At 36.7% G+C, this 27281-nt stretch overlaps 3 protein-coding genes across 13 annotated transcripts in view; 2 read left to right on the plus strand and 1 right to left on the minus strand.

Annotated features, from left to right (window-relative positions):
- Positions 1 to 6557, plus strand: part of LOC100264518 (DExH-box ATP-dependent RNA helicase DExH5, mitochondrial) — a 31546-nt gene extending 24989 nt beyond the window's left edge. Inside the window, exons 11-19 of one of the 2 annotated variants that reach the window (XM_002280097.4) lie at positions 694 to 888; positions 1124 to 1327; positions 1463 to 1532; positions 1635 to 1783; positions 3574 to 3879; positions 4221 to 4280; positions 4402 to 4554; positions 4760 to 4870; positions 5147 to 6557. In XM_002280097.4, coding sequence (XP_002280133.1) covers positions 694 to 888; positions 1124 to 1327; positions 1463 to 1532; positions 1635 to 1783; positions 3574 to 3879; positions 4221 to 4280; positions 4402 to 4554; positions 4760 to 4870; positions 5147 to 5620 — 1722 coding nt within the window. In that variant the 3' untranslated portion in view covers positions 5621 to 6557. The remainder of the gene's footprint in view (positions 1 to 693; positions 889 to 1123; positions 1328 to 1462; positions 1533 to 1634; positions 1784 to 3573; positions 3880 to 4220; positions 4281 to 4401; positions 4555 to 4759; positions 4871 to 5146) is intronic. The other variant, XM_010663935.3, reaches the window with a different exon arrangement.
- Positions 6558 to 11314: 4757 nt separating this feature from the next.
- On the plus strand, positions 11315 to 26669 carry LOC100261188 (CDP-diacylglycerol--serine O-phosphatidyltransferase 1). 10 transcript variants are annotated; one of them, XR_009466276.1, is made up of 14 exons: positions 11345 to 11858; positions 15247 to 15441; positions 17464 to 17529; positions 17634 to 17693; positions 18943 to 19033; positions 19510 to 19564; positions 19740 to 19819; positions 19936 to 20052; positions 20205 to 20289; positions 21251 to 21342; positions 22182 to 22435; positions 22793 to 22933; positions 25882 to 25954; positions 26029 to 26669. XR_009466276.1 is itself a non-coding variant. In XM_059738736.1 (14 exons), the coding sequence occupies exons 2-13, from the start codon at positions 15278 to 15280 to the stop codon at positions 22918 to 22920; spliced, it is 1281 nt and encodes a 426-aa protein (XP_059594719.1). In that variant the 5' UTR covers positions 11345 to 11858; positions 15247 to 15277; the 3' UTR covers positions 22921 to 22933; positions 25882 to 25900. The 10 variants fall into 10 exon arrangements, 9 of the variants coding, with proteins under 9 accessions (XP_002283058.1, XP_059594719.1, XP_010661998.1 ...); XM_059738736.1 differs by lacking the exon at positions 26029 to 26669 and adding an exon at positions 22557 to 22645 and having other exon boundaries at positions 25882 to 25900; XM_010663696.3 differs by lacking the exons at positions 25882 to 25954; positions 26029 to 26669 and adding exons at positions 22557 to 22645; positions 23055 to 23425.
- Positions 24366 to 26218, minus strand: LOC100259342 (palmitoyl-acyl carrier protein thioesterase, chloroplastic). The gene is made up of 6 exons (XM_002280111.4): positions 25838 to 26218; positions 25625 to 25758; positions 25298 to 25411; positions 25042 to 25210; positions 24898 to 24966; positions 24366 to 24810 (listed from the first exon to the last, which is right to left on the minus strand). The coding sequence occupies exons 1-6, from the start codon at positions 26216 to 26218 to the stop codon at positions 24466 to 24468; spliced, it is 1212 nt and encodes a 403-aa protein (XP_002280147.1). The 3' UTR covers positions 24366 to 24465.
- Positions 26670 to 27281: the final 612 nt, after the last annotated feature.

The raw sequence follows: 27281 nt of genomic DNA on the forward strand, positions 1-27281 counted from the left end.
CCGGCCTGAAATAGATTTCCAGTTGAAAACATGCAATATGTCTGGGATTCCAATTTTCCTTAGCTGGGACTAGAAGGAAAACTTAGTGTGGCATCCACTAGTCCAGCTGTGAACAACAAAGAAATGGACAACGATATATCTATTGTAATAACCTCTCCCTCTCCCTCTCTCTCTCTCTCTCTCTGCCTGCCTCCCTTCTTCCCTCTCCCTCTCCCTCTCCTATTTTGTGGTTATGTGGTATGTGGCAGATATAGCTTTTGAGAGGCTGAAACAGTGGAATTGGATGTCTTGTGTTGATTCCAAATTTTTCTTGTTTTCATCATTTCATGATTTTTGGTTTGATTGATTTCTGTAAAATGCTTTTCAGCTACAAATCTGCTGATTGTTTAAATAAGCTGAATAGTTGATCTTATGCTGCTATTTTATGTGCAGACTTGCTATGTTTTGCTTTGCACTGTATATACAAATTTTGTATCCACTGCATCTCATTTTGCATTTTATACTGTCACATGTCAGCTTTGGCATTCAATCTCTTTGTTATCCTCATTGAAGGAGAGATTAAGCTATGTAATGGCCACTATATAAATATGCATTCTAACTGCATTTTTTTATAATCCATGTGAGGATTGAAATCAGTCTCATATATTATGCCTCTATCAGTTCCTCAAAAGTTTTTATTTGGAATTCATGCAGCGGTTAATATTTGATGAGCCTCGAGATGGGGTAAGGAAAATAGTGCTAGCCACGAATATTGCTGAGACAAGTATCACAATTAATGATGTGGTTTTTGTTGTTGACTGTGGAAAAGCAAAAGAGACATCATATGATGCACTGAATAACACTCCGTGTTTGCTTCCTTCCTGGATCTCTAAGGTTTCTGCTCAACAGGTAAAGCTCATGTTCTGGTTGAAAATTTTATCTTTCAGATGCAGATTAGTAGTATTTAGCCAAGTTTTCACACATACAGCCAAGTTTTAGGAACCTTCTAATTGGACAAAAACCTTTTAAACAACTTGTACTTCCCTGATTCCTTCCAAATTACATTGACTTAGAAAATAGGAATCAAGGGTTTATTGCATATGTTTGATATATTTTCCTTTCCTATGCTTTGTCTAATATGTAGAGAAGAGGAAGAGCTGGCCGTGTTCAACCAGGAAAATGTTACCATCTCTATCCTCGATGTGTATATGATGCTTTTGCAGATTATCAATTGCCTGAAATTTTGAGGACACCTTTACAGTCCCTTTGCCTGCAAATCAAAAGTTTAAAACTTGGAAGTATTTCTGAGTTCCTATCTAGGGCTTTGCAGTCTCCAGAGTTGCTAGCGGTGAGGTTCAATTATATTTCTTCTGTGTCATCTAATTATAATTTTCAAATGTCATATATAGAAACTGTTTCTGAGGAAGATTAGAATCATGCCTATCTCGTGATGTTGAACTCTTTCATTCTCATTTGTTGGCAGGTTCAAAATGCTATTGAATATTTAAAAATCATTGGGGCTTTAGACGAGAATGAAAATTTGACTGTTTTAGGTGTGTAAAGTTGTTTCCATGTTTCCTAATGCATTCTGGTGCTCATAACTGATGCAATGTATAACTTTTTCATTCCTCATGTCCTCTAACTAACATTGGCAGGCCGCCACTTGACAATGCTTCCAATGGAGCCTAAACTTGGAAAGATGCTTATACTGGGGGCTGTCTTCAATTGCCTAGATCCAATACTAACCATCGTTGCTGGACTTAGTGTTAGAGATCCATTCTTAACACCATTGGACAAGAAGGATGTAAGTCCACTTCCTCTGTTATTTGATTAGATGAAGGTAAAATGCTCTGTTTCAGATAGATAGAGACAAAGGTTTGTTCTGTCATTCTGGTGCTCTTTATAGTTTGTATGTTGTTGCTTCCCTGTTCTCAAAATATTGCTGGCTTGGTTATCTTATATCTCTATTTATCTCTACTTTTCTTGGGAGAGCAGCTGCGGATACCGTAGCTCTTTAAAGGTGTGGGAGGCAAGTTGAAGGTTTAACCTAGTGATGGTATATTGTGCAATTGGAAACTAACTTTTAGGTCACTATCAAGAAGAGAGGAGAAAAAAGACTGACTCTTAACCTGGCGATAGCACATTGTGCAATCAGAAACTAACTTTTGGCTGGCTTATCAAGAAAAAAGAAACAAAGCAAAACAGAATAAAACTGACTTTTAGCTCAGATTGATGGTGATATAGGTGGGTTGGAGGGAGGTGCATGGAGAGCCCTTTCATGATTGTGGTTCATTTAGAGAACCAGCTAAAGAGGAAGGCTGTTGAATGGGAAGATACTGGCATGGCCTTTGCTTGTGAGCTGGTTGACTTTGTCTACTTGAAAGAAGTTTCAAGCTACAATCTTCTGGTCTAGTTGGATTTCCCCGGAGAACTGTTAATGAAGGATTATGCGTTCTTTTCACTGCATCCCCCTATTGATAAGGGCAACAAGCAGTGGAGAATTTCCTAAAATGCCTCATTTTATATTTATTGGATGGATACCTGGGAACTTCTTAATATCCCTCTTAGGAGATTATGCAACTGCAGGGCACCTACACGTGTGATTTCAAATAGAGTTCGGGAATTCAGTAGCCATTTGGGGAGAATTTCACAGAGTGGGATAGATTTGAATATTAACTCATTGTTCTGAAGCTGATTGCCATATGAAAGCAACTAACAGGATTTCTATTACCAATTTGATAAAGTAGTGGGTTATCATATTTGCTGCAGTTAAATTTGCCATTCAGGCGAACAGTATCATATATTTCAACAGTACTCTGTAATCGTATATGGGCAAAATCCTACTACTGCTCTTGACTTGGATCCATACTGCATGTGGCGGGGAAATATTGGGCCAACATATAACAATCCATAAGCATGTCGAACTTCAGTCTTAAGAACAGTGTGTTATCCATCTGGGATCATGACAAGATGAGTGCCATTCACATGTTGTAGATTTAAGTTGTGGCATTTTTCTGTTTTTTAAGTTCAACTTTTTAAGCAATAAGATTGAGGTGTATTTTCAATTAAGGAGTGGCTATCCAAATGCATTGGACATGTGGGAGTTTTTACTGGCTATTAAATTTTGCTTTGCACATGTGCTTTTTTGGTTTTCCTGCCCCCTTTTTAAAAAAAATTTAAATTCAAGTTTTTTGTAATTTTGATCTTCTACACATTGCATTGTTATGGAGGATGCCCAATGAATTTACCCATAGCTTATGCTGAAGAGATTGTGGCTGTCTCTTGTATAATTGTTCTCACAATAGTTGTATCATTTATGGCTATAATTTGGATATTTTACTTAGCATCTATTTTCCTCTGATCTCTGATTTAAAAAAAAACCCTCTATCATGGGAGAGAAGAAGAGAAGGGAGGGGAAGTATGCCAGGAAATGGGTTTTAGATGTTACAACTATAAAGTAGAAGACAGGTCCCCTGTTCAGGTGACTGACAACATAGGAGAATAGTGGATGTATAGTATGGTGCTAAAATAATGTATTTTCTCCGTAACAATATTTGGGCTTTGCAACTAATGTATCTGGTTTCTTCTTTGTAGCTTGCAGAGGCTGCAAAAGCTCAATTTTCTCATGACTACAGTGACCATCTTGCACTTGTTCGGGCTTATGAGGGCTGGAAAGATGCTGAAAAGGACCAAATTGGATATGAATACTGCTGGAAAAATTTTCTTTCTGCACAATCAATGAAAGCTATTGATTCACTTCGGAAGGAGTTCTTCTCTTTGCTAAAGGATACTGACCTGGTTGATGGCAACATGGCCACCTACAATGCATGGAGCTATGATGAGCATCTCATTCGAGCAGTTATTTGCTGTGGCCTGTATCCTGGAATTTGCTCTGTTGTGGTGAGTAATGAATTTCCCATCTGCGAAGTTGTCATAGTTTCTTTTGATTCTCTGAGTACAGTAATCTCTTTGATATTTGACCTCCTTTCCCCACTCCTAAGGTAGTTCTGTTTTGTACTAGATTGAGCTCATTTGGTCTAAGTTGGAAACTATGACTCCATTTAGCAAAAAATGAATAAAAAGTGCTAGTGATTCCATAATTTCACTATTTAGAAGAATGATTTGCTAATCCCGATCTTCTTGTTACTGTCTCCTAGTAAATTATATTTGGTCTATAAGCATAATATAATCAGTTTCCCTGCATAGAATCTTCATGTGTACTGACATAAATGTATTTACAGCAAAATGAAAAGTCATTCTCATTGAAAACAATGGAGGATGGTCAAGTGCTCTTGCATTCGGTAAGTTTCTTCGCCCAAATTATTGTATTTGGGCTACTATTATTTTTCACAAAGTAATTAACCTTGTATTCTCTTCCTAATTGAATACATCAATGCATTTTTCTTTCCTTTCTTTTTCTAGAATTCAGTCAATGCTCGAGAATGTAAAATTCCATATCCATGGCTAGTTTTCAATGAGAAGATAAAAGTAAATTCTGTTTTTCTCCGGGATTCAACAGCTGTGTCTGATTCAGTGCTTCTTCTATTTGGGGGCGACATCTTGAGAGGGGATGGTGTGAGTTTCTTGCTCAACAATAATTATTTTAAAATTTTCTCCTAACTTTATATGGTCTTAATAATTTGGAATGACACACATTCTCATTTGCATGTTTGTTTGTGACGGTCAAGTGAAATAATTTTCCTGTTTGGGCTGACATGCACATTCTCATCTGCATGTTTAGTTGTGACACTTAAGTGAAATAAGTTTCTTGTTGTGGCAGGATGGGCACTTGAAAATGTTGGGAGGGTACTTGGAATTCTTCATGAAACCTGCTATAGCAGAAATGTATCAAAGCTTAAGGAGAGAACTTGATGAGCTAATTCAGAATAAAGTAAGTGAAAGCTTGAAGAAAAGCTATTTATGCCTGAGTAGATGGGTTCTATTTTTATATCCACTTTGGTTTCTATTTAATAAGGCCTATATTAAAAATTTTGGTTTCTATCTACTTTCTGTTCTGAGCTGGTTATCAAAGGGGGCACTTTACTGTTTTGTGATCCACCTACATGCACAACAAGAAAATGTAGAGTTTTTCTCTGATTGTCTAGCTCATGACCAATTTTAGTTATTTGATTTCTGCTAAGTAATCCTAGTTAATCTATATGGGCAGCTACTGAATCCCAGAATGGGCATACACATGTATCATGAGCTCCTTTCTGCAGTGCGACTGTTGATCTCGGAGGACCAATGTGATGGCCGATTTGTGTTTAGCCACCAGGTTGGCCGCCAGGTCGTAAAGCCCTCAAAAACATCTGTTACAGTGATGCCAAAAGCCTTGGTTTCAAGGACTGAAAGTGGTCCTGGGGGTGATAATTCCAAGAGTCAGCTCCAGACGCTGCTCACCAGAGCAGGATATGCTGCACCTACTTACAAGACAAAGCAATTGAAAAACAATCAGTTCCGATCCACTGTAGAGTTCAACGGAATGCAGATCATGGGGCAGCCTTGTAACAACAAGAAGTTTGCAGAAAAGGATGCGGCAGCGGAGGCTCTGCAGTTGCTAATGGGTGGGACCCAGTCAGGCCACGAATATATTGACCACATGTCAATGTTGCTGAAGAAGAGCAAGAAGGATCATAAGTAATTGGGTGATTGTTTGGAAGAACAGTAACCAATGGGGCTTAGAAAAGCCTAAGTCTCGAAACTTCGGTGACCAGGTGGGTCCAAGAATTTCCCTAGTCACACCTCTCCAAAGGAAGAAAGGTGGATTTGTCATTTATAAAGTCACCAACTCTGACCTTATTTTAAAATTCCGAAACAGTCATAAGCTGTCAGATTGATACTTCCACCAACAAAGAACAGACTTGCTGGCCCAAGGTAAAATTTGTGGTGGGTTTGGAATGTCTGATCATCTGCTTCCAGACATGGAGGTACAGCCAAACCGACCAGATACAGTTGAAGGGACTTAGAGGGACCTATGTTTTCCATTTCATATTTTTGCTTCTGGAGCGGGTTGATTGATGGTGACTGGGTGCTGTCATCAGAGCCCATGAACCTGCAGTTGCTACGTGGCATCAATGATAAGTACATACTGAATTTAGAGAGAAATCGTGGGGATTTTGCCCAATTCCAGGCTTAGAGATCATGTTCATCCTAACTTGATCACTTTGTATATCATGATTCCTTTTAAAAAAAAAAAAAAAAAAAAATGGACGAAGAAGAGAAAGAAAATGAGAAACCTGTAGTTTGGCCGGAATTGTAAAGTTGGTGGTTGGGATTGGTCGGTAGGAGTGGAATTTGTTGAACCTATTTGGGAATATGTTTGATGAGTTGAATCATCAGGAAATGTTGTAGTCACTTTCGACATGGGGGACCCGGAATTGGAGATTTTTTTTTTTTTCTTTTGTTGAATGATCAAGTGATGTCATGTGAATATTGATAGGGACTAAGAAACATTTGACACCAATAAGAGTGGGAGTGTCTCATTGAAAGCCCTATAGAAGATAATTTCTGTTTAGCATGGATGTATCCTTATCGAGAAGCTGTATGGGAGTCTCTCATTGTTTTGGCTTTTAGCTGTTGACATGTCATGGCACAGTTGTCTCAGCAGATGGTACCTTGGAACTAGAGTGGTTGGTGCAGGCTTTTTTGGTCCTAACTGGAGAATCCGAGTATTAACAATGCACTTTTACGTACTTTACCTCTCTAATTTTGGTTTAAAATACTCTTAATATCCGCCTTACTTTTATCAGATTCCTCAACACCATCCAAACCTGAATCTGGCCTTGATGTTAACTTGTGCCAATTGTTATAAAAGCTTAAGGCTGTGAGACATTTATTTTAAAATCGTAAACAGAGTTCTAGTTTCAAAAGTATGTTTGGTAAAATTTTTAGTGATCGATTGATTGTTGAAGATGTTTTTGGGTGCAAACCTGAAAAAAGAAACATTAGATGTCTCATATAGTGTAGTTATAAAGGAAAGGAGTCCCATAAGATCCATCTTTGTTCTTCCATGGTCAATACGCAGACAAGTTCCCGAACCCACCACCCTATACTCACCCCCTAAGAGAAAACGAAGGTTATGCGTTATGTATTAATGTATACTCTAGTAGAAGGCAGTCCCATGTGTTTTTGAAACTATTATATCAAACGCCAGAAAGGGATTTTCTTTTTCAAGGGCACCCAATATCTTACTCTCCTCCAACCATCTTGAAAATGAAAGCCATAACGAAAGCCTTGTGAAGAAGATCCTCCACTCTGGTTTGTATTGATGGATGTTTTGTTTACTCAAAATTGAGTCGTTGGAGGGGTATTATTTTAACAGTAAGAACCTCCTCGAAATGCGATATCGATCTCGCTGTCGGGGTACCCCTTAATTGATTAGGTGAATAATGTTGAAAGGAGTGGAATCTGACCATATGAGTATGAGACAGCTTGGGAAGGCTCTGCTCCATCCTGTCCTGCATCCAAAGTAAAAATTTTGAACAAGCCCCTGCTCTTGCTGAGGATTACACGCATAATGATATAAGCTCAAAACGCAAAATTTATATTTATGTACATTAAAAAATAAAATAAAATAAAATCTAAGGCAATTGTCTACATCTCTATATCATGCTCTCAAAGTGTACTTTGTGAGTGGTCGACCATCCTGCGTTCGGAGCTGACCCAACCATGTGACGACGCGCATTCGTCGTTACGCTGTATGGTTGCCGGGGAGTCGGGACCATATCTCCAACCCTCACTTGCTTACTCAAAGTTGACCCCCCAAAAATACAAAACTAATCCAGTCCAATCATCTCTCAATTCAATTTCGCACTAGCGTGTTTAGGGGACCCTTTTTGTTTATTGAATGTCTAATAGCGTGTGGATCATTTGCAAGGGGAGCCCCTCCTCTGGCCACTTGTGTTGGGTGGATCACAGGTTTGTGAATCCCATTGCATTTTGAAAAAAAGGCAAAAACACACCCCTAAAGTTGTGGTCATATCTGTTCCATTTTTTCTACACATGGCCGGGGAACTTTGGGTTTGTCACTTGTCTGACACTCTTAACTATTTCTTTTATCACTTCCCTCAGTTTTGCCAACTGGGTGATGTAATGTTGTTAGTTTTGGTCGCAAGTTGCATGTCTCATGTCTCAATTCTCAGTTCTCAATTCTCAATTCTCAATTCTCCAACTAAAGGGCCATGACATTTTGAATTTTGATTGTGGGTTCAGGATTGAATATAATACCTCAGGGAAAATTGCAGTTCTGCAAACTGAAAAAAAAAAAAAAAAAGGTTCAAATCAGGTATTGTATTCAATTCCTAATCCCCCATGAATATTTTGACATTGACATGACAAAATTATATCTAAAACCTAACTTATAGGTGGAGCCCTCCCTACATTTATTCATCAATGGAACATTAAGGCAGAATGTCTCAAAAATTTATTTCCCAGCTTGATTATTCCACCAGCAGCTTTCATTTATTTTCATTCATATCACACAGTGAGGGAACCCCACAACATTAAAACAGAAACACCATATGGGAACTGTCCCAACACACAAGTTTCAACGCATGAAATGGAAAGAAACATAGGCAAAGCAGCAAGCATGATGAATAAATAGGGTGCAGTTCACATGAATTGAGATTATGAGCTGAGCGACACTTGTCTCTCTCCTTCTGGGTGCCTGGTCGGTGAGGAGTGGCTGCTGCTTGTCGCCACTGTACATTAGCATTTGCTATTTATCAGCTACAAAAATCTGGAGTGGCCTACTTTGAATGACATAGAGCATCTCCCCTGAATTGCATTTAAAACCCAATCAGTGGGTGTCCCCCTTTGTAGCACAATTGCTCTGTTGGTCTCTTAATTCTCATAAACTTGTATATATATATATGATTTCATTAGTCTCGAGATGCTTAGCAGGTGGGTCTAAATTCTTAACTCCAGTTCCAAAGTTTCAGTCAGGGAAAATGGGCCTCAAAACTTGATGAAGAGCAGTTAATGCCAACGCTCAAAGGCACAAATGCTCAAAGCCCACCCTTAAAAGTTAAATACTCCTTTTGACACTTGACAGTGGATTGAGTCAACTACTTCACGTGACTGTGGACTGTGGATTCAATGAACCCTTTCTTTTATTTGATATTGGAAGAGTAAATTTGGGGTACAGTGATCCTAACGAAATGGGGTTGCTCTGGTTTCCAAGCAGTGTTCTCATCAAATGGGAATAAATTAATTGTTATAGCCCATAGGCTCCTCCTGTGGTCCCTTGCTTACTGCTGCTCACAGATTAGCTACCCGTAGGTGTATTTTTTATTTTATTTTATTTTTCAGCATATTCTTTTCTGTCTCTAACTATCGTTTTCGACTTGTCCTTTTAACCTTTGATTGTGTGCATAGCCCAAATGCTATGCTGCCTCTCCGAGGCGTACAGAACACGGCATTTTAACTCTTTCTCAGGTACGAATTTATGTTGCCAAGTAAAGTAGACACACACACATCCATGCGTAGTAATGACTCTACGTTTAGTCCTTCTCGTATCCCTCTCTCACATTTCTTTTGTTCCAACCATTTTCAGTCTTTTATCCTCCCTAATCACAAACCCATTAAAAGTAATGCGTGTTTTGCTGACTTGCCTCCCAACAGACTATGCTCATTATCATTTTCTCTGCATTAGTCTTTGTTTTTTCCACTTCTCAACCCATTATTATCTTTTCACTTCTCCAATCATCGAGCTTTTTCCCTTTTTGGGTTGTTACTGAATGGACTCCTGATGATGGGTTGAGATTAGAAGCCTTTTCTTTTTTGGCCTTTTATCAGTTTTTTTGCTGAGTCTGCTTGGCAAAGAGTAAAGAAGAAAGACATTGGAAAAGTTTTTCTCTACTTTAGTACGTTATTACTTATTTCCAACCCCATGTATCAATAATGACTAAATATTTGCATTGTCTAGCAGTACCACCCTTTCCTTTTTTATCTTTTTACTTCTTTTTCAGCCCCTGTATTTCCTTTTTCTTGTCCATTCCCATGCCCCAAAGGAAAAAAGACCCCTCATGTTAAAGGAAACTGAGAAACTTATTCTGACTTCTCTCTCTCTCTTTTTTTTTTTTTGGCTTTTGGAAAATATGTTTTGGTAATTTTTCTGGGCTTCAGCCTCACTACAAATTTACAAAATGACTTTTGAAAATGATGTGCATGTGCAAAAATAATTTGGAGTAGGTATTTTCAAGACTGAGGGAGATGATTTAACAGATTCTATGACATCCTAAATGAGGTTGAGGAAATGGGCTCTCACCAAGTTCATCTTCCATGGGCATATGATAGCATTACAGGTATATATCACTCCATCTGGGTCCCTGGGTGAGATGGCTTATGGATGAAGAAATGAAAAAACTGAATACAGAAAAAATACATGGGCAGATGTTCATGGGTTCAGCACATAGTAGTCATAACTCAATCATTACAATTGAATGCATTACACATTTTTCTGGTGCCCTATTCCATACATATAAAGTTTCAAAAAAAAAAAAAATGGAAGATCCCTAATGACATCATGTGTAAAGGCTGGCACTGGGAACCAATTTGAGATGTGAGATGTCACTTTTGACCGAATTATAGGCTACTGATTTTGGCATCATGGCAGCTATCTCACAGTTTGATTGGATATGATTTCCAGCGCATATCCATTGAATGTGTGCTCATGCTCCTTTGCTTTTTCATATTACCTTTTTCCCTCAGACATTTGAACAGCAAACCTTAATCATTTTTACATTTAGGATCAGCATCTTAAGATATTAATCACCACAACCGATAAAGGATTTGATAAAGTGATGAAGATGAAGATAATCACTTTGCTTTGTCGAATCTAATATTAGCCTTTCTTAAAGTAGCTTTTGAATTCTTATTTGACCGAGATGAAGAATATTGATTTTAATTTTGATATTTTAAAAAAATTTAGTGAAATAAAAAAATATTTTTTAAGTCAAATAAAAGTTTCATGATGTGTTTGAATAATTTCATTGAAAAAAATTTGGAAAGAGCTTAAGACATAAGGAAGGAGAAGGAGAAGGAGAAAGGACTATATCACGTGTCATATAAGTTCTTCTTTAACTTGTACGGAACGTTGTTTATTTTGAATTTTGTTCAATGATTTATAATTTTATAAAAAATTACCCACATTTTTTTTTCAATGATATCACATTAATGGAGTGGAAAAATGGGATCCACCGTAACAACCCTAATCTTATCATAGGAGGGCAAATCAGGATATTTTGAATGAAATTGATCACAGACAAAAATTAGGAGAGTAGGCGGTAATGGCGGTGACAGAGTAGAAGCAAAAGGATAATAAAAATTAAAAATAAAAAGGAGAGGGGGAGAGAGGGGGAGGGGGGAACGGTCCATTTATATATATATATATATTTATGGAGAGAGAGCAAATCTAAACATCTTCAAATCTCTCTTTGACCGTCGTACGCTCTCTCTCTCTCTCTCTCTCTTTCTCTCTTTGTTTTAAAGTTTTAAGATTAGTAGAGAGGGAGACGCATCATCTCCTTTTCGCCGCTGTTGCAGGGAGACCCAGACTCAGTTGCTCTCTATTTCTCTCTCACAACTTTTTCCCTCTTTTCTCTCTGCCAAAACTGCAAGACTTATAAATAAAGTCCATCTCCAAGAAAAGAGATGTATGGGAGAGAGTTATCTTTTAGTTTTACTTATTATTAATAATTATTTTATCGACTATCTTTCTCTTCTCTTCCTCTTTCCTCATTTCGATAACTCCCCCTTATTAACTCCTCTCTCTGTTCACAACCCCCCTCTCCCCCCCTTTCGCACCACCGATCCGACGCCCACGATCTCCTCGTCCTCCCATCGTACGGCTAGGGCTCCCCTGTCAGCTTCCCCTCTACGTAAGTATATCTGCAAAATATATGTATTGCATATAAATATATAAATTTATATTTATACTTTGAAAATATAATATATATAAATAGGAAAAAAAGAAAAAATTTGAAATATCGTGTATTTTTATTAGCCACCTTTCTTTTTACTATCTCTATCCATCTTTTCTTAGAATTATTTCAAATATTCTTTATCTGTATACGTTTATTTATTAATTATTATTATTAATCGGTAATAATACTGGTATTTTTTTTCTTTATACACCGTCTTCCCCGTCGCCATTTTTGAATCTGTTTTTGGCGTTCACTGTACGTAATTCGTTTATTTAAATTTTTGCCGAGCTGGGTATGGAGTAAAAATGCGTTTTTTCTTTTTTCTGGGTTGATGGTTGTGTCAATTTAGGCGTTTTTATTCAATACAGGTGTTTGGTATAATCAGAATAGGTGATAGCATGATGGGTACTGTTTGATTTTACCATTGCTGTGAGATTTTCTGGTTCCGGAAATTTATTTTTGTCATTCGTTCCCTGATTATATTGTTGATATATATGGGTGTGTGCGCGTGTGTTTGCAAGTATCTACATGATGTACTGATTTTCATTTTAGACATGTGGTGGAAGCTGTAATTTGTATTGATTTGTGCAGTCTTTAGTGTTTGGCAGTATTACATGATGAAGGTAGATTAGTTGCTCTACTTTTGGATTATGAATCTTTACGGGTTTTCTTTTTCTTTTTTTGTTCTTCTTTCATCTGTCATCTGCATGTACATTTAATTTTATTTTCTTTAAATAATTCTCCTGTGTTGGATTTGTTTTGATGTTTTCTGATAGATAATCTGGTGAGAATGAATTCTGCAAGTTTTCACCATATTATTTAGAAGTTCTAACTGGTTTTGATTCTTCAAGCTTCAGAAGCTTTATTTGATAACTTGGATATGAAATTTCAGTAAGCGTTGAGTTAAAACCCACAACTATATGGACCTGGATTATAAAGTTGGGTTTTGAATGCTGGGTCATGATGGTTGGTGAAGGACTAGGAGATATGTGAGCTGTTAAATAAATTTTTGCGGGTTTTGTTTTGCAGTTTAGTTTTATCCACGCCTGTTTAAGTTTGAGGATAGATTAGAGTTAAAAGAAATAGTGGAGATGGGGGTCCACTCAGAAGATGACTGAGAGCGATGACGGTTTTTAGCAAAGTTCAAATTTTGGGGATTTTATGGGTTCTGCTTGGCCAGCCCAATTGCATTTCTTTCCACTAGTGAATAGAGGGTAGTTGTAGATTTTAATCTTTGAAGGATAATATTTGAACCTTCCCATTTAACTTTTTCCAGGACTTAAACATCATGTGGAATCAATTTTTTTCTTTATAGGCATGGTAGAGTCACTTTTAATGGTGGGAGTTCATTTGGAAGTGGGATGCTATTATCTATGGTCATCGACATAGTGTCGGATTCTGATGCAGACATGTCAAATCACCACAATGGGGACAGTGGGACACAACCATATATGATTGTGTTTCTGCATACATTACATTAAATAAGAGTTATGTACAATAATGAGTATGTATAATAACACATATATATGCATACATCCGTACGCATATACATACGTATGTATGTGCAAGCACATACACAAAAATAGAAAGAGGTGGAGGGTGCAGGAGGGAAGAAAGATACAGTTACTTATGCTTGAGTTTGCTGGTGCATGTGAGTGAGGAATATTGCATAAAATGATGATGAATCAAACAAGGTGGACCTTTATCTCAGTGCTAAAATAGCTGTCAGACACAGGGAGGAGTGGGTGATGTCCTGCCAACAGTTAACAGGCCAATCATTGAGATGAAGATGTGTTCTATCAGTTGTTCACGGGTTGTTTTACTGTCTAGTTAACAAGTTCAATGATCTATAATGCATGTGTTTTACATTTCTTCTCTGGTACAGCTAACATTTTTTTTTTTTTCTTTTTTCACTCATAATAGTACTAAGACTATGGTTGTTGGGACTGCACATAGGTATAGGCTAAGCTGCTTTTTTCATATGGGCTGTCTTTTGTTCCATTCTTTTAAGCTCAGATTTTATGGTAGTTTCTATATTTTTAGTTTATTGGCAGGTGTTGGGGGGTGGGGGTGGAATTAGACTGCTAGAGCTTTAGTGGGTTGCTGATTAAGATACAGCATAGAATCTATGTGCTTCCGTGATTGGGTATTTCTAATTACTTATATGAGGAGAAAATAAATGTTGGAAAGATGTTTCTCTTTTGGTTAACAATCAATTGTATTAGAAAAAGAGGAAAGGATTTCAATTCCTTATATATGAGAAGAATACTCTTAACTAGAAGAGAGAGGATTTCAAGCTTTTATATGTGAGAAAAATGCTCTTAACTAGAAGAAAGCAAAGATTATAACTTTCTATGAAATTACTAAAATAAAATAGATGTTCAAAACCCATTTCCCAGAACCAAAAAGAGAATGCTTTCAAATTTTAACTTCACCAGAAAAATCTGGGAGGCTGCTGCTGAAAGTGGGTATCGGTGGAACTCATAGTTAGTTATGCATGAGATTCATCTTAGGGAATGCTCCTCATATGTTTGGCTAGGTGTTTTTGATGATTTTCTTTAGAAATTTGATATGATTGGAATTTCAGTTTGATGCATAAGGTTTACCAGATTCCTTCAATGATTGCATGGATTATAAATGTGAAAAATTGTAAATGAGCAATGCCTTTCCTGAATATTGGGAACACTCTTTAAGATTCAACTATTATTTAATTATAGAAATTGGTATCATCATTTTTATCTAAATTTTACAAATATCCTGTTCTTTAAAAATATATTTAATTACTATGACCTTTATTCTCAAATTTTTTTAGTCAAAGGTAAAATGGATGTTCTAAATTAAGGTGACTAAAATTAGAGGCAAGTACAATTTTGTTTTGGTCAATTAGCTAGAAATTGTCCCAGGACATTTTTCCTAGTTTAATTCAATATCATAGCTACTTGTATATGTTATTGAGATTGTCACAGAACATTTTTCATAGTTCAATACAGTGGCATGTCTACTTGTATATGTTTATCGAGATTGTCACCGGACATTTTCTTAGTGTAACATGATGTTTATTTATATATCTTATCATAATCAAGCTATCTGATGTGCTATAAGTCATCAATTGTCAGTAAATAAGAGTTTCTTATATCCCTTGCTTCTGTGGAGAATTACTCATTTCAATTTCTGTATTTTCCTTTAAGACCTGCATGAAGATATGAGTTTTTACATTCTTTTAGTTCTTCCATTACTTCTAATGAAGGCTATGTTCTTGTTGGGAATGGAAGGTTAGGAAATAACTGTGTCTGTGCCAATAACAGACCATACTGTGCCTCATTTTTTATTATATGATTTTCAGTGAGCAAGTTGCATTGCTTAAACATTAAGCAATGGAACCTAATGGTCATAGGAGGGCAAGGAGAAAGGATTCTGCTGTTCAAGCAAATGGTAACGGCAGCTTATCAAGTGTTGGTGATGAACATGATCCATGGACTGCATGGGCATACAAACCTCGTACCATTTCATTATTACTTATTGGTGCATGTTTTCTTATGTGAGTGACCTATCAAATAAGTAGTTTACATCTTATTAAATTGATGGCTATATCTGTTGTCAGATTATTGAATAGGATAATTTATGGTGCTAATTATGAATCTATTGATTTTTTTCCTTTATTTTGACACTTGGTGACAAGACTGTGATTCTGTCTCTGCAACCTCTTATACTTATGCTTCTGTAAACCATGCCAATTTCTGTAGTATCTACTGGTTATTGTGAATTTTAGTTGGACCAGTTCATTCCAATGTCACTACTTCATGGATAAATCTGTTTCTAGTATCAAATGTAGGGGAACCATTTGCATTTATAAGTTGTGTACTTCTATACCTTGCTTCAGTGACTACATTAGTTCATCCAGATGCAAGTCCTAGTTACTGTAGAGATAGACTTAATGATGATGAGGGAGTTTAAAATAATATTAACATAAAATTCTTTCTATGTTTAATTAATTTGGAAATGAACATTATTTATTCCACATGTAGAGTCATTCAAACTTTCTTTTACTAACAATTTGTAGAACTTTTGTAAATTATATGATCGTCTTGTGATCTTAGAGTGTATTGTTTGATTGGGGGAAGGGTTTATATTATTTATCTGGGCTTACATCCTGGGTCAGGTTGTGATAGTTAATGTTTGTTAACTCAAATTTTGTTGTTCTCTTTAATCAGATATTCTCTTTTGCTTTCTTTTACTTTTTTCTTATTTTTGTTGCCTTCATATGTTGTTTGCTTTAGAATTTTGGATTAAAAAAATTTCTGTAAATCAGTGGTAAGGACAATCAAGTGGTCACGGATGCCACGTCCTTATCATGGGGACCCTACAAAATTGATTTCAACTTCTCTGAAGTCTTCCGTAAAATTAGTCGATCTATGTTTTTTTTTTATGGGCAAACAAGAATGTATAAAAGAAAAAGAATATATATATATAGAAGAGGCCAATCAAAGAGTGGGGGGCGCAGCCCAAGCTGATCTATGATTTTATATTTCTAAATCTATTCATATTGATGTTAGTTTTGGTCTAATGGGTATCAATAATTTTATCAATAAGTGCATCCCCCTGGGTGGGTCCATCTGCAGTAACATGATTGCCTGCATGAAATTTTTTGATAGGCAAACAAGAATGTATTAAAGAAGAAGAATATCTATATATATATATATATATATAGAAGAGGCCAATCAAAGAGCGGGGGGTGCATCCCAAGTTGATCTATGATTTTATATTTCTAAATCTATTCATATTGATGTTAGTTTTGATCTAATGGGCATCAATAATTTTATCAATAAATGCATCCCCCTGGGTGGGTCTATCTGCAGTAACATGATTGCCTGCATGAAATTGGAGCCTGCTCCACTGGTTATTGTCAAGACAGTACATCCCCAAGGTCCCCACAATGGTGTTGCTAGTGCAGCTTCCTGATGTTGACGTGTGCTTGGGTTGCCTGTGAGACATGGAAAGTTCTCTCTGAGCTTGATGCTCATCCATGGCGAGTTCACAGCAAGTTGTTTTTAGGCTTTGGATGCGTTCATGGTTTTAGCCTGAGTTGGAAACAGGCTTGCTATCATCTGGACAGGTGTCAACATACATGCATTTCAAACTGTATCAATGTTTGACACATTGGATTTGGAGCAAACCATATCTTAATAACTTGGATAGATGTTGCCATGCATTGAGTTTATTCTGAGTCACGATCTGAATCAAGAGTGTTTTGCTTACTTGTCTCCTTGTTTTTCATGGGTTATGTAATGTTCTCTAGGAGCAGAAAAAACGGTCTTATGATGCTTGAGGTCCCTTCATTTTAAGGGGAATAGCTTTGCTATTCATCAAAATCAAACATGATGGATATGGGTTTCTTTTCTTCTTCCTTTTTTTTATTAAAAAAAAAAAAAATGTTTGTTGTGGTCTTGGAATAAAGATAAATTACCCTTGTATGATGTGCAGCATTCTTTTGTTGTTTTTTGTTTATTGAACTTGGTGGAATTAAAGTTTTACTTTTTGTTTGTCTGGATATGTTTACCAGTTGGGCAAGTGGGGCTCTGGATCCGGAAAGTAGGTCATCTGGCAATCTTGTTACTTCTGTGAAAAGGTGTGGCCTTGTCTGTCTGTGCAATACTACTTCATTTTAGAGAACTTTTTAGTATTGATACACATCATAAAATTTTGGTACCTCATGTGTATTGTTTCCGATAGGGGTGTATGGGCGATGATTGCAGTTTTTCTTGCTTACTGCTTGCTGCAAGCCCCTTCAACGTAAGTTCCAGATATTGTTTTCTTTGAACGAATTGGATTTCAAATTACCTTTAGCATTGAATCTGATGGCATTTGCAGATATCCTTTTCTTGATGTTGTTACTCTTGAGTCTTGAAACACATAATTGCCCCTTATCTGAATGGCATTCTTTAATATATTTCTGCTCAAGTGGAGCTCCTGCTATTTTTTGTTAATCGTTCTTATAGATATTTTTCAACACAGGATTCAAGAACATGCCTTTATATACGAGGAAATTAACAGGAGTTTAGGAGTTGATTTCTTATTTATGCTTCTCATCCTTATGCAAGAGACTATTTTGTTTCTTAGATGCCATTTTCAGAAAGGACTTTAGTTTTGCCTTTGCCCATTGATAGGTTTGTAGAACTGTCATTTCAAATAGCTTTAGTGAATATGCCAGCTTAAAACTTGCTTTCAGTGTGGTTTCTTTCTTCTGTTGGATTCTGTTTTTAATGCATTTTCCTGATTCCAAATGTGAAGGAAAACTTCTATAGAGGTGCTGACTCATTAGGAGCATCTTACAGATAAAAATCATTTTAACAGCACCCTAATTATGAAAGAAAAAAGGAGTGGGAATTCCAGAAACCTGTATGATATGGGGTCAAGAAATTTGCAATAAGAGAATCTTATTAGCAACAATTAACTCCTTAGATCTTACTTATCAAAAAAAATTAACTCCTTAGACCTTGTAAAATTTACCAATTGCTTAATAAATTTAAGAATGCAACTCAAATGGTTATAACTTTGCACGAGTTGTAATTTTCATGTTAACTAAATCACTTTTCCAATATTCTTCTCTTAAAGCTCATGAACTAATTGATTTAATTGTGTTTAGGGACAAGCAGAGAGTGAAGAATATCTGTCTAAAGAAAAATACTCTAGGTAGTACTTCCAGTAAAAAAAAAAACTACAAAAACTGCTAATACATAAGAAATCAGTGGTTTAGAATCTTATGATCCAACCCAGAATTTAATGATTATATCTATCCCATTCATAGCCCAATGGTCTGAGATCAACTGTTGTGATTTCTGCATCTCAGTCACTGCCAGGGAGTTGGATCGAAATTATTTATGTAGGGTCAACAATGGTACAACAATCTGCAATATAATTCTGGAAATCATCTCCATAGTGTGCTGACACCAGAATGGGATTTTGATGTTGATACTACTGAAGTTCATAAACATTTCCAGTTATGCACTGTAAAATTTGTAGTTGTCTTTTTTTTTTACAGGGTACTTATTAGGCCACATCCAGCAATTTGGCGACTAGTTCATGGGATGGCGGTCATTTACCTTGTTTGTCTCACATTTTTGCTTTTCCAGGTTGGCTTTCTTTTCTAAAGCTCACATTCTTCTAATAAGTTTGTGTGAGTGCATGTGTGTCCATATGCATGCATGTGTATGTATATATGTATGTAAGTTATTCCCATAATGTTCATGTTTGATGGTCCCATAATGTTCATGTTTGATGGTCATTTCTTTCTGCATCAACAATCTCAACACTTTTAGCAGCACTGAGATGCTAAAGGCCAGTGTTATTTGTTGAATGGCTTACATTCACTCATAATTAAATAAGCTTAGGTGTACTCCTAATGAACCTCTGTCTTTGTCTACCTTTCTCAAAATCGTTTCTGATAGTATCTCTTAAACAAAAGTATTTATCAACATCTATGACCAAAATACTATAAGCTCTAACCTATGTGTTTTTCCCTGAATTTCCTTGACACCAATTATGGATCTTTGGTATGATTTCCAGTTAAAAGTATTGATAGTAGTCTTTCTGAATCTCTCATTTCCAGAAACGTGATGATGCTCGGCAATTCATGAAGTTTCTCCATCCTGATCTTGGTGTTGGTAATGCATTTGAACTTTGCCAAACTCTCCCCTCTGAACATTACTTGACATGGATTAGTTTGTTTTGCTTTCTGTAATGCACCTTCTCTTTTGTATTTGCTGAGACAGATTAGCTTATTGACTGCATATTCAAGATCTGTCTAGATCGTTTTTAACTATTTGTATGACTTAACAGAACTTCCTGAAAGATCGTATGGTGCTGATTGCCGCATTTATGTGCCTGAAAATCCAACCAGCAGGTTTAAGAATGTTTATGTATGATTTCTCACAATCCATTCACTTCAAAATTGTTTGTGTATGTTCCACTGTTCCTGACATACATCAATATGATATTGGGAGGCAAGACTTCTGATTTTTTCTGTTGTTTCTAGGAAACCCTTTTTGATGAATTTGTTGTGGCTCATATATTTGGATGGTGGGGTAAGGCTATAATGATTCGCAATCAGCCCCTCCTATGGGTGCTGTCAATTGGATTTGAGCTAATGGAGGTCAGTTTCTTGGTCTGATAATGTTATTTTGTGTTTTGCCTCTTAGGTTGTCATGGTTAATCTACCTTGTATGTCTAAGAATGTGCTCATGTTTCTGTTCTCAAACTGACTGTTTGAGTTCTATAAAGTTAAGTTTTATTTGTCAATTTCAGCTTACTTTCCGCCATATGTTACCAAACTTCAATGAGTGTTGGTGGGACAGTATTATCCTCGACATTTTAGTCTGCAATTGGTTTGGTAAGATCCCAAGAGCTATTTTCGTGGCTTAATTTTACTGGCTCTTGCAAATACTTGCACATGTAACATTAGCCTACATATTTATAACATTTGACTATTCAAGCTTTATCCTTGATTGTTGTAGCTTATCTGGTTAAATTTTTGTGCCATGTATCAGGAGTTTTTCATGACCATCTAAGCTAAATCTTGCATATTGTTCTGCAAAACACACTTCATGTATCAATTTCAACAATTTGTTCCCCCCATTCTCAGCCAAAAAAACAAAGAAAAAAAGAAAAGAAAAGCAATAGAGGACACTTTAAAACAATAAAAAAAGGTAGTCAATACTCAAACAAGCTCTTACTTGTCATTTAAAACTGTTTATTTGGGGGGGTTCATTTTTTCTCTGTTCTCGAATTGTGTCCTTCATTCTCTGCATTACTCATTCTGTTCATCATTTATAGGTATTCTGGAGATTTCAAATGATACAATAATCTCTTATTGTTGTTTGTATAGTGCATTCAAGGCCTTGTGTGTTGCTTCTAGTCCTCCAAAACATGTGTAACATACTTTGCATTTGCATTAGTTTTTGCTATTTAAAAGGTCAGCAAGTCATTTAAGTCATACTGTTGCTGGAGCTAGTAGTATTTTGTTCTCCCCTTTTTTACTCCATTCAGTTAGGGCACTAGTTTTTTATTTAACTTTTTTCTTTTATCAATGCAGTCTGAAGTTGGAATAAAAGAATTGAGACATGATAATATTTATACTATATTTCAGAATTCTTTGTACATTTCTAGGTTTTCTTAAGATCTTTGCATGAATTCGCAAACATGGTTCCTTACCCTGTGTATCTACCCAGATCATCCAGTGAATAAAAAGTTATCATTTTTGCATCTAGTTTCAGAATTTAGTTTGTGAATTAAGAATGGTATGTAGTCCTGTGGAGCCAATTATGACAAGTTGCATATGATTTAATATGCAGGTATTTGGGCTGGAATGCATACTGTTAGATATTTTGATGGAAGAACATACGAGTGGGTTGGTATAAGCCGGCAGCCCAATATTATTGGCAAAGTATGTTGTGCATCAAAGTATTTACTCTTTCAGTTTTAGTAATATTTCAACTAAAATTATCATGTGCAATTTTTTTTCTTCTTTCCATTTTTTAATGTGGTGAATGATAGTAAATATACACTCTGAAATTAGTCATTAACCTTCATAACTGGGAAGTTTATGGAGCTGAGCCATGGTATGACACTTCCTTGCCTGCCAATTGGTACGGTTGGAGTCCATTTGGGTGCTTGAAACAAATAAATAACACAAGATGAGCCAATTTTGTGCTCCAACACAAAAAACCATAAAATCACTTTTTCAGGAACTCCCATCAGAAGAATTCATCTCTTTTCCCTGCTCTAAAAAAATTCTGGAAAAAGAAAAATGGAAATCGGTAGCTGGAGAACCTGTTTTCTGGAAAATGCCTATTCAGCAAAAGGAAATGGTATAGCTATTTTATATATCAATACTGCTGAACCATCCTCTATTTTGTCATGTTAACTTGAAAGCCTGTTTTCTTGTAATGATTATGCAGGGAAGGTTTACATTTAAGTGTACTTGTTTTGAAAATGTTCAGAAATAACCACATTACTTAGAATGTCATTTGTAAAACCAAATATAGTTTATACATGGTTGGGATTCTCAAGCCTTAGTCTCTTAGGAAGTAAAAGGATTTTGTGGAAACATGAGTTGGTTTAAACCACTTAATGGAGCTACATGATATGCGTGATGTGGTTAAGGTGCTGTTTTGGTTTCAACCTGGCAAATAGACCCTTGATCTGCAAAATTTCAATGTGTTGCATTGGCATGAAGAATAACGGATAATGATTCTAGATTACTACCATCTACTGGTTTCCCAGGTGAAACGAACATTAGGACAATTTACGCCAGCACAGTGGGACAAAGATGAGTGGCATCCCTTGCTTGGTCCATGGCGTTTCATTCAAGTTCTCAGTCTTTGCATTGTATTCTTGACAGTGGAGCTTAATACATTCTTTCTTAAGTTTTGTCTTTGGATTCCTCCTCGAAACCCTGTGATTGTGTATCGGTTGATCTTGTGGTGGCTAATTGCAATACCAACAATTCGTGAGTACAATTCATACTTACAGGACAGGTACTATCTCTCCTTGCTTATTTGCAAATATTATACTTGATACTAAGAATGCCAACCAGCATTAGTGTGCATATAGTTCAAATTTTTCTTACATTTTGGTAAATGTTGTGTCGTTCTTCAGAAAACCAGTGAAAAAGGTGGGAGCGTTTTGTTGGCTTTCCCTTGCTATTTGCATTATTGAACTACTCATTTGCATCAAGTTTGGACATGGTTTGTTCCCTATTCTAAAAGCATTATAATGAACATTTCAAGTTTGCTTATTACCTATTGGTTAACTGGCTAATCAAGTATTGATGTCTAGTTGATGTGTAAAACTTGCCTGCTGACATTTGTGAACTGTTATTTTACTCTTACCAGGCCTATTTCCCAAACCAATGCCTCTATGGTTGGTAATTTTCTGGATGTCTGCTGGGGTGGCCCTTTTAATATTTCTGATTGTGTGGTCGTGGCAACTACATCAAACTCTGGGGAGAAAGAGACGATGAATTTTCCTTTGTGGTACATCATTCTTTGATTCCTTGTTGTTCTTATGGATACCCATCCATTTTGTAAATACCAATCACCCTCATAAATTGTAAATGCTTTCTCTTTGGTTAGTGGATCACAGTTTCTTGTGCAGAGAATATTGATTCTTTCGTGTTAGATAGTGGGAGATAGCTTCTAATGTCAGGCTCATGAGTAATCAGTTTGCCTCCATTGCCAGATTGACAAATTTTTCCCAACTTGTCTGAAGCATAAATCGCTTGCAATGGTCTAGTGTTTCATATTGTATTGCTTAGTTTCTTGGTGTGATTCATTTAACATTTATTTATTTTTTTACTGGTCATTTTCTGACCACTGCATTGGATATTGTGGTACATGGTAAACAATGTAAACCATTTTCCTTTAGTTCATGGAAGCATAAACATGCTACATCATACATTTCAGAACCTGTGTCCTTTGTATTCTCAACAATTGTTAAAGATGAGCTTCTTTTTGTGGGGTTGAGCAGGGAGTGGAGTCTAAGCTATTTTATCTGATTTAATGATCTTGAGTATTAGCTTAAAATCAGTTGAACTAAACCAAATTTTAACAGCAATAGGGTTTGTGTTTGAAATGAATCACATCTGTACCTTGCAGAACTGGGAAATTAAAAATAAGATGCAAATAAAAGCCAAGCTTCAGATACCCCAATTTCATCCATTATTACTGACTTCATCTCCGTTTCACATCATGGTAGTAATCTATTACTACTCTGAACTTGGGTTGGTTTGTCAAAAGCCGAGCACCTATAGAATAAATTGTGGATTCATGGCTTAAATGTGCACATGAGCAAAATCCATATGCCTTATGGCATAATAAAACATTCTTTCCTGTTAAAAGGATGTTAGAATGTAGAAGCATTATTGACGACTTTACTAATTCAAATAGTTATTTAAATTAATTGCTGTTTGGTTTACTTTCAACTTTTCTCTTTATTCTTCTGTGTTCACTGAAATATCTCACAACTAGGACCTTGACAGACCTGGAGAACCTGGCCTGTTATGGTCAGCATATTTTGTTTAATACTGCTGATGCACCAATATAGTTTAGAACTATTGGCAGGTGTCAAGATTGAATTGCCTGAGGTTTCCACAAAAAAATGATTAGGTTTACCTTATTGCTTGATTTCAATTTCTTTCATTTCTCTGAGCAATGTTATTGACATGGTACCTTCCATATCAACCTATTCTTCTCAGATCCTATGATAAAGGCATTCTTCACAATCACCGCAAAAATATTATGTCCCTTATTTCACTTCCTGCTCGCACTAGCCTCGATGATACTGTTCAGATTAATTCCCATTGAATCACATTCGACCACTGCCACCTTTATTAAGAGCTTCAGTATGTGCATGGCACCTGACCTAGAACATTGAAAAGTTTTGGGATATAGAGCAAATCCATTTAAGTTCTGGAAATTATGTCAACCCATCTCATATTGGGGATGAGGTGCCTTGAATATTGAATAGTACTAGTTTGCTAGATCCCATTTATGTAATGTACAACTTATTAAGTAAAGGATATGGCAGAGTGTTTTGTCCTCCATTTTGTCCTCCCTCTGACGATCTCTTCATATTTGCGGCCCCCTTTAGTCTGGAGGACATGTGTATATCCTAATGTCCCCTTGTGAAAGGACCCATTCAGCAGACCATGGCCATCAAGAATTTCTGATGCCATTGGAAACCCATTTAGCAATTTGATCTCATTTGGTTGTTGTTGACCTCCCTCTTTGAGAATTGCAGCCTCATCTGGTTCACATAGGGATTGAACAATGTCTGAACTTCCACATTCTCTTCTATATTCTAGTATGATGCTGGACAGTTGGTGGCTCTCCAAAAATTGATCAGGGATGGTCTGGAGAAATTATTTGAAAAACTTGCTGAAATTAATGCATTTAGTATCTGACTTGAACCAAGAATAATGTGAAGTGTTTGTCTTTACCTCAAGCATCCATCTTACGTACTTCACATTGTTCACGTGGTGGTTCATATCCAGATCGCTCCTCTTGGGCTACAGACCAGAAATTTACGTAGTCAGTAAATGTTTTTCCTCTAGGATGAGCTTTTTGAATTGGAATGGAGGTACCTTCAAGTTGGAGTTCACATATTTTGCTTTATCATCCAACTTAACAATTTTTTCAGGGACATCTTCTTTGATTGCTTGCTTCTCAATAAACCAGGGTGAAATCTCAGCCCTCACCTCTTCTGGCATTTTTGAAAGGCGCCTGGTTTGCTGGTTCATCATCACCCAAGTACTGTTCCATTGTTTAAATTTTTAGTCTGAGCATAATGAAAAAAAAAAAATATCAAGGAGAGAAATGGTAATGTTTTTTAGGATGCACCTGGTTGCTCTTGCAAAAATCTGGCCTGTGGCATGACTTCGAATTAGCCAGTCTCTTCGCATTCCATTCTTCCCTGATGCTCCAACCCATGTGTCAATTTCTACTACTTCTCCCCTGTAAGATGTGTTCATGTATTTGCCTGTTATGATTTCGGTTCATATGCCAGAAGGGTTTATATTAAAGTCGGAAACAATTTTAATGATTGGGGCCAGGTTGATCTTCAGTCACTATGAAAGTTGTAATTAGTACAAGGCTTTACTTCACTGAAGTTGATCAGCGTATAGAATTTTCCTTATTTGATGGTATAGAAGATGATATTAGACTTACCAGATTGGATAGTGATCAAGTTGAACCTGCATTCTTGAGACAACCCATATGAGATTGTTCCTCATCATTCCATGTGTAGCCCCGAATCCATTGCCAAGCAGTCCCGACATCCAAACGTGATTCAATGCCGTTTCCTACATGTTCATCCGTACTTTAAACAAATAAAACTATCAGTGACCGAATAGGTTGTGTTGACAGGTCAAGTTTTGTCACCTGCAAAAGATTAAGGATGCTCTCTAATGTTGCAGTTTTGTCAGGTCCAACTTCATATGAACGAATAACCACTGTCTGGCTGTATCCGACACCCCCTTCGACAATCAGCCCCTGACGGTATGGATCAACAAACTGCTTCTTTGTTGGAATATTTTGGCGGAGCTGCTCTTTGGTTATATGGCCATTTTCAGCTATGGAAGAAACTGAAGTCAATGCCGTTGCTGCTCCTACTGTTTGGCTCAGTAGATCAACCTTAGCTGTGGGCATAGTAGAAGTTCCATGTACCTTGATGTTATTCAGTTTTTGCTTATTTGGATCATGTGGATGGTCCCTGTTAGAACATCTGATGGAACAAGAGGCAGGGCAACAAAGAGAAGCCATTTTTTCCTTATGATGCAGCAAATGGAGGGAGGTGTTGGAAATTGAATTTTTCTTTTTTCTGATTGAGACAGAGGGGGGTATTTATAGTTTTCTTACGGCGGAGCCACCAAAAACAACTGTGTTGACGACAAATGAGGAAACCTTGTTGGAGTTGAATATATCGAAGAGGGTTATTGTGCCTGTTGGTAGAAGGTAGCTTTGAGTTTGCAAAATCAACTTCGACGTCTTAGGAGCCATCGACTAGTGAAGGTGACAAAAGGCTTTGTTTGGTTTTGGCATTTTGGTTGTGTGAAATACCGAGAATGCAGATGTTTGTAGGTCATAATTGGCATGACATGGAAGTGTGCTTGTGGGCTCCTGCAAATGGGCTTGGATTTTTCATATTGGCCAACCTCATGGCTCTATGCTTGTTAGTAGGCAACATATGAAAATATCCTTTTTACTTTGACCATACTAGAGAATGGAACTCTCCCTTCTTTTCTGTTTGCTTGATGCTGGCGGGGAAGTAGAGAGAATCTTTACAAGTTTTCCATCTCCGAAAAAGAGAAAGTGTCATTATGTGATGCAAAGTAGGAGGCGACAAAGCAGAACATCTTAGAGCTACAATGATTCTATTTGATGCCCTATTTGGTGGGGCATGCATGGGGGAATTTGAGTTCTCTCCATTTCCATCCGTTGGTCTGCGCTTGAGAGGAGAGGATGAAAAATGGGATCAAAGTTCACCAAATTCTATATAAAGGAACAAAAAATTATATAAAAATCTTGTTAGAAAACCTTTTATGGTGTTGGCATGGCTTGATTTTACTTCTTGTTGGACTGTGTGTTGTTGCTGGTGTAGAACTCGTTGGTGAAAACATTAGTGGGACAGAGATATACTTGAGATGATTCCTAGATAGGCTATCGTTTTGTTTAATATACTCCCTCGCTGCAATATTAGTATACTATATTTCTCGGCTGCCCGACAAAGAAAATGTTAAAATCTTAGAAATTCCCATTAATGGGGTGTAGATTTTTAAGGGTAAATGTGCCTTTTAATGATAATATAAAGTATGTCAAACATCAA

The sequence above is a fragment of the Vitis vinifera genome, chromosome 1 (genome assembly GCF_030704535.1).
Source record: "Vitis vinifera cultivar Pinot Noir 40024 chromosome 1, ASM3070453v1".
NCBI lineage: Eukaryota > Viridiplantae > Streptophyta > Magnoliopsida > Vitales > Vitaceae > Vitis > Vitis vinifera.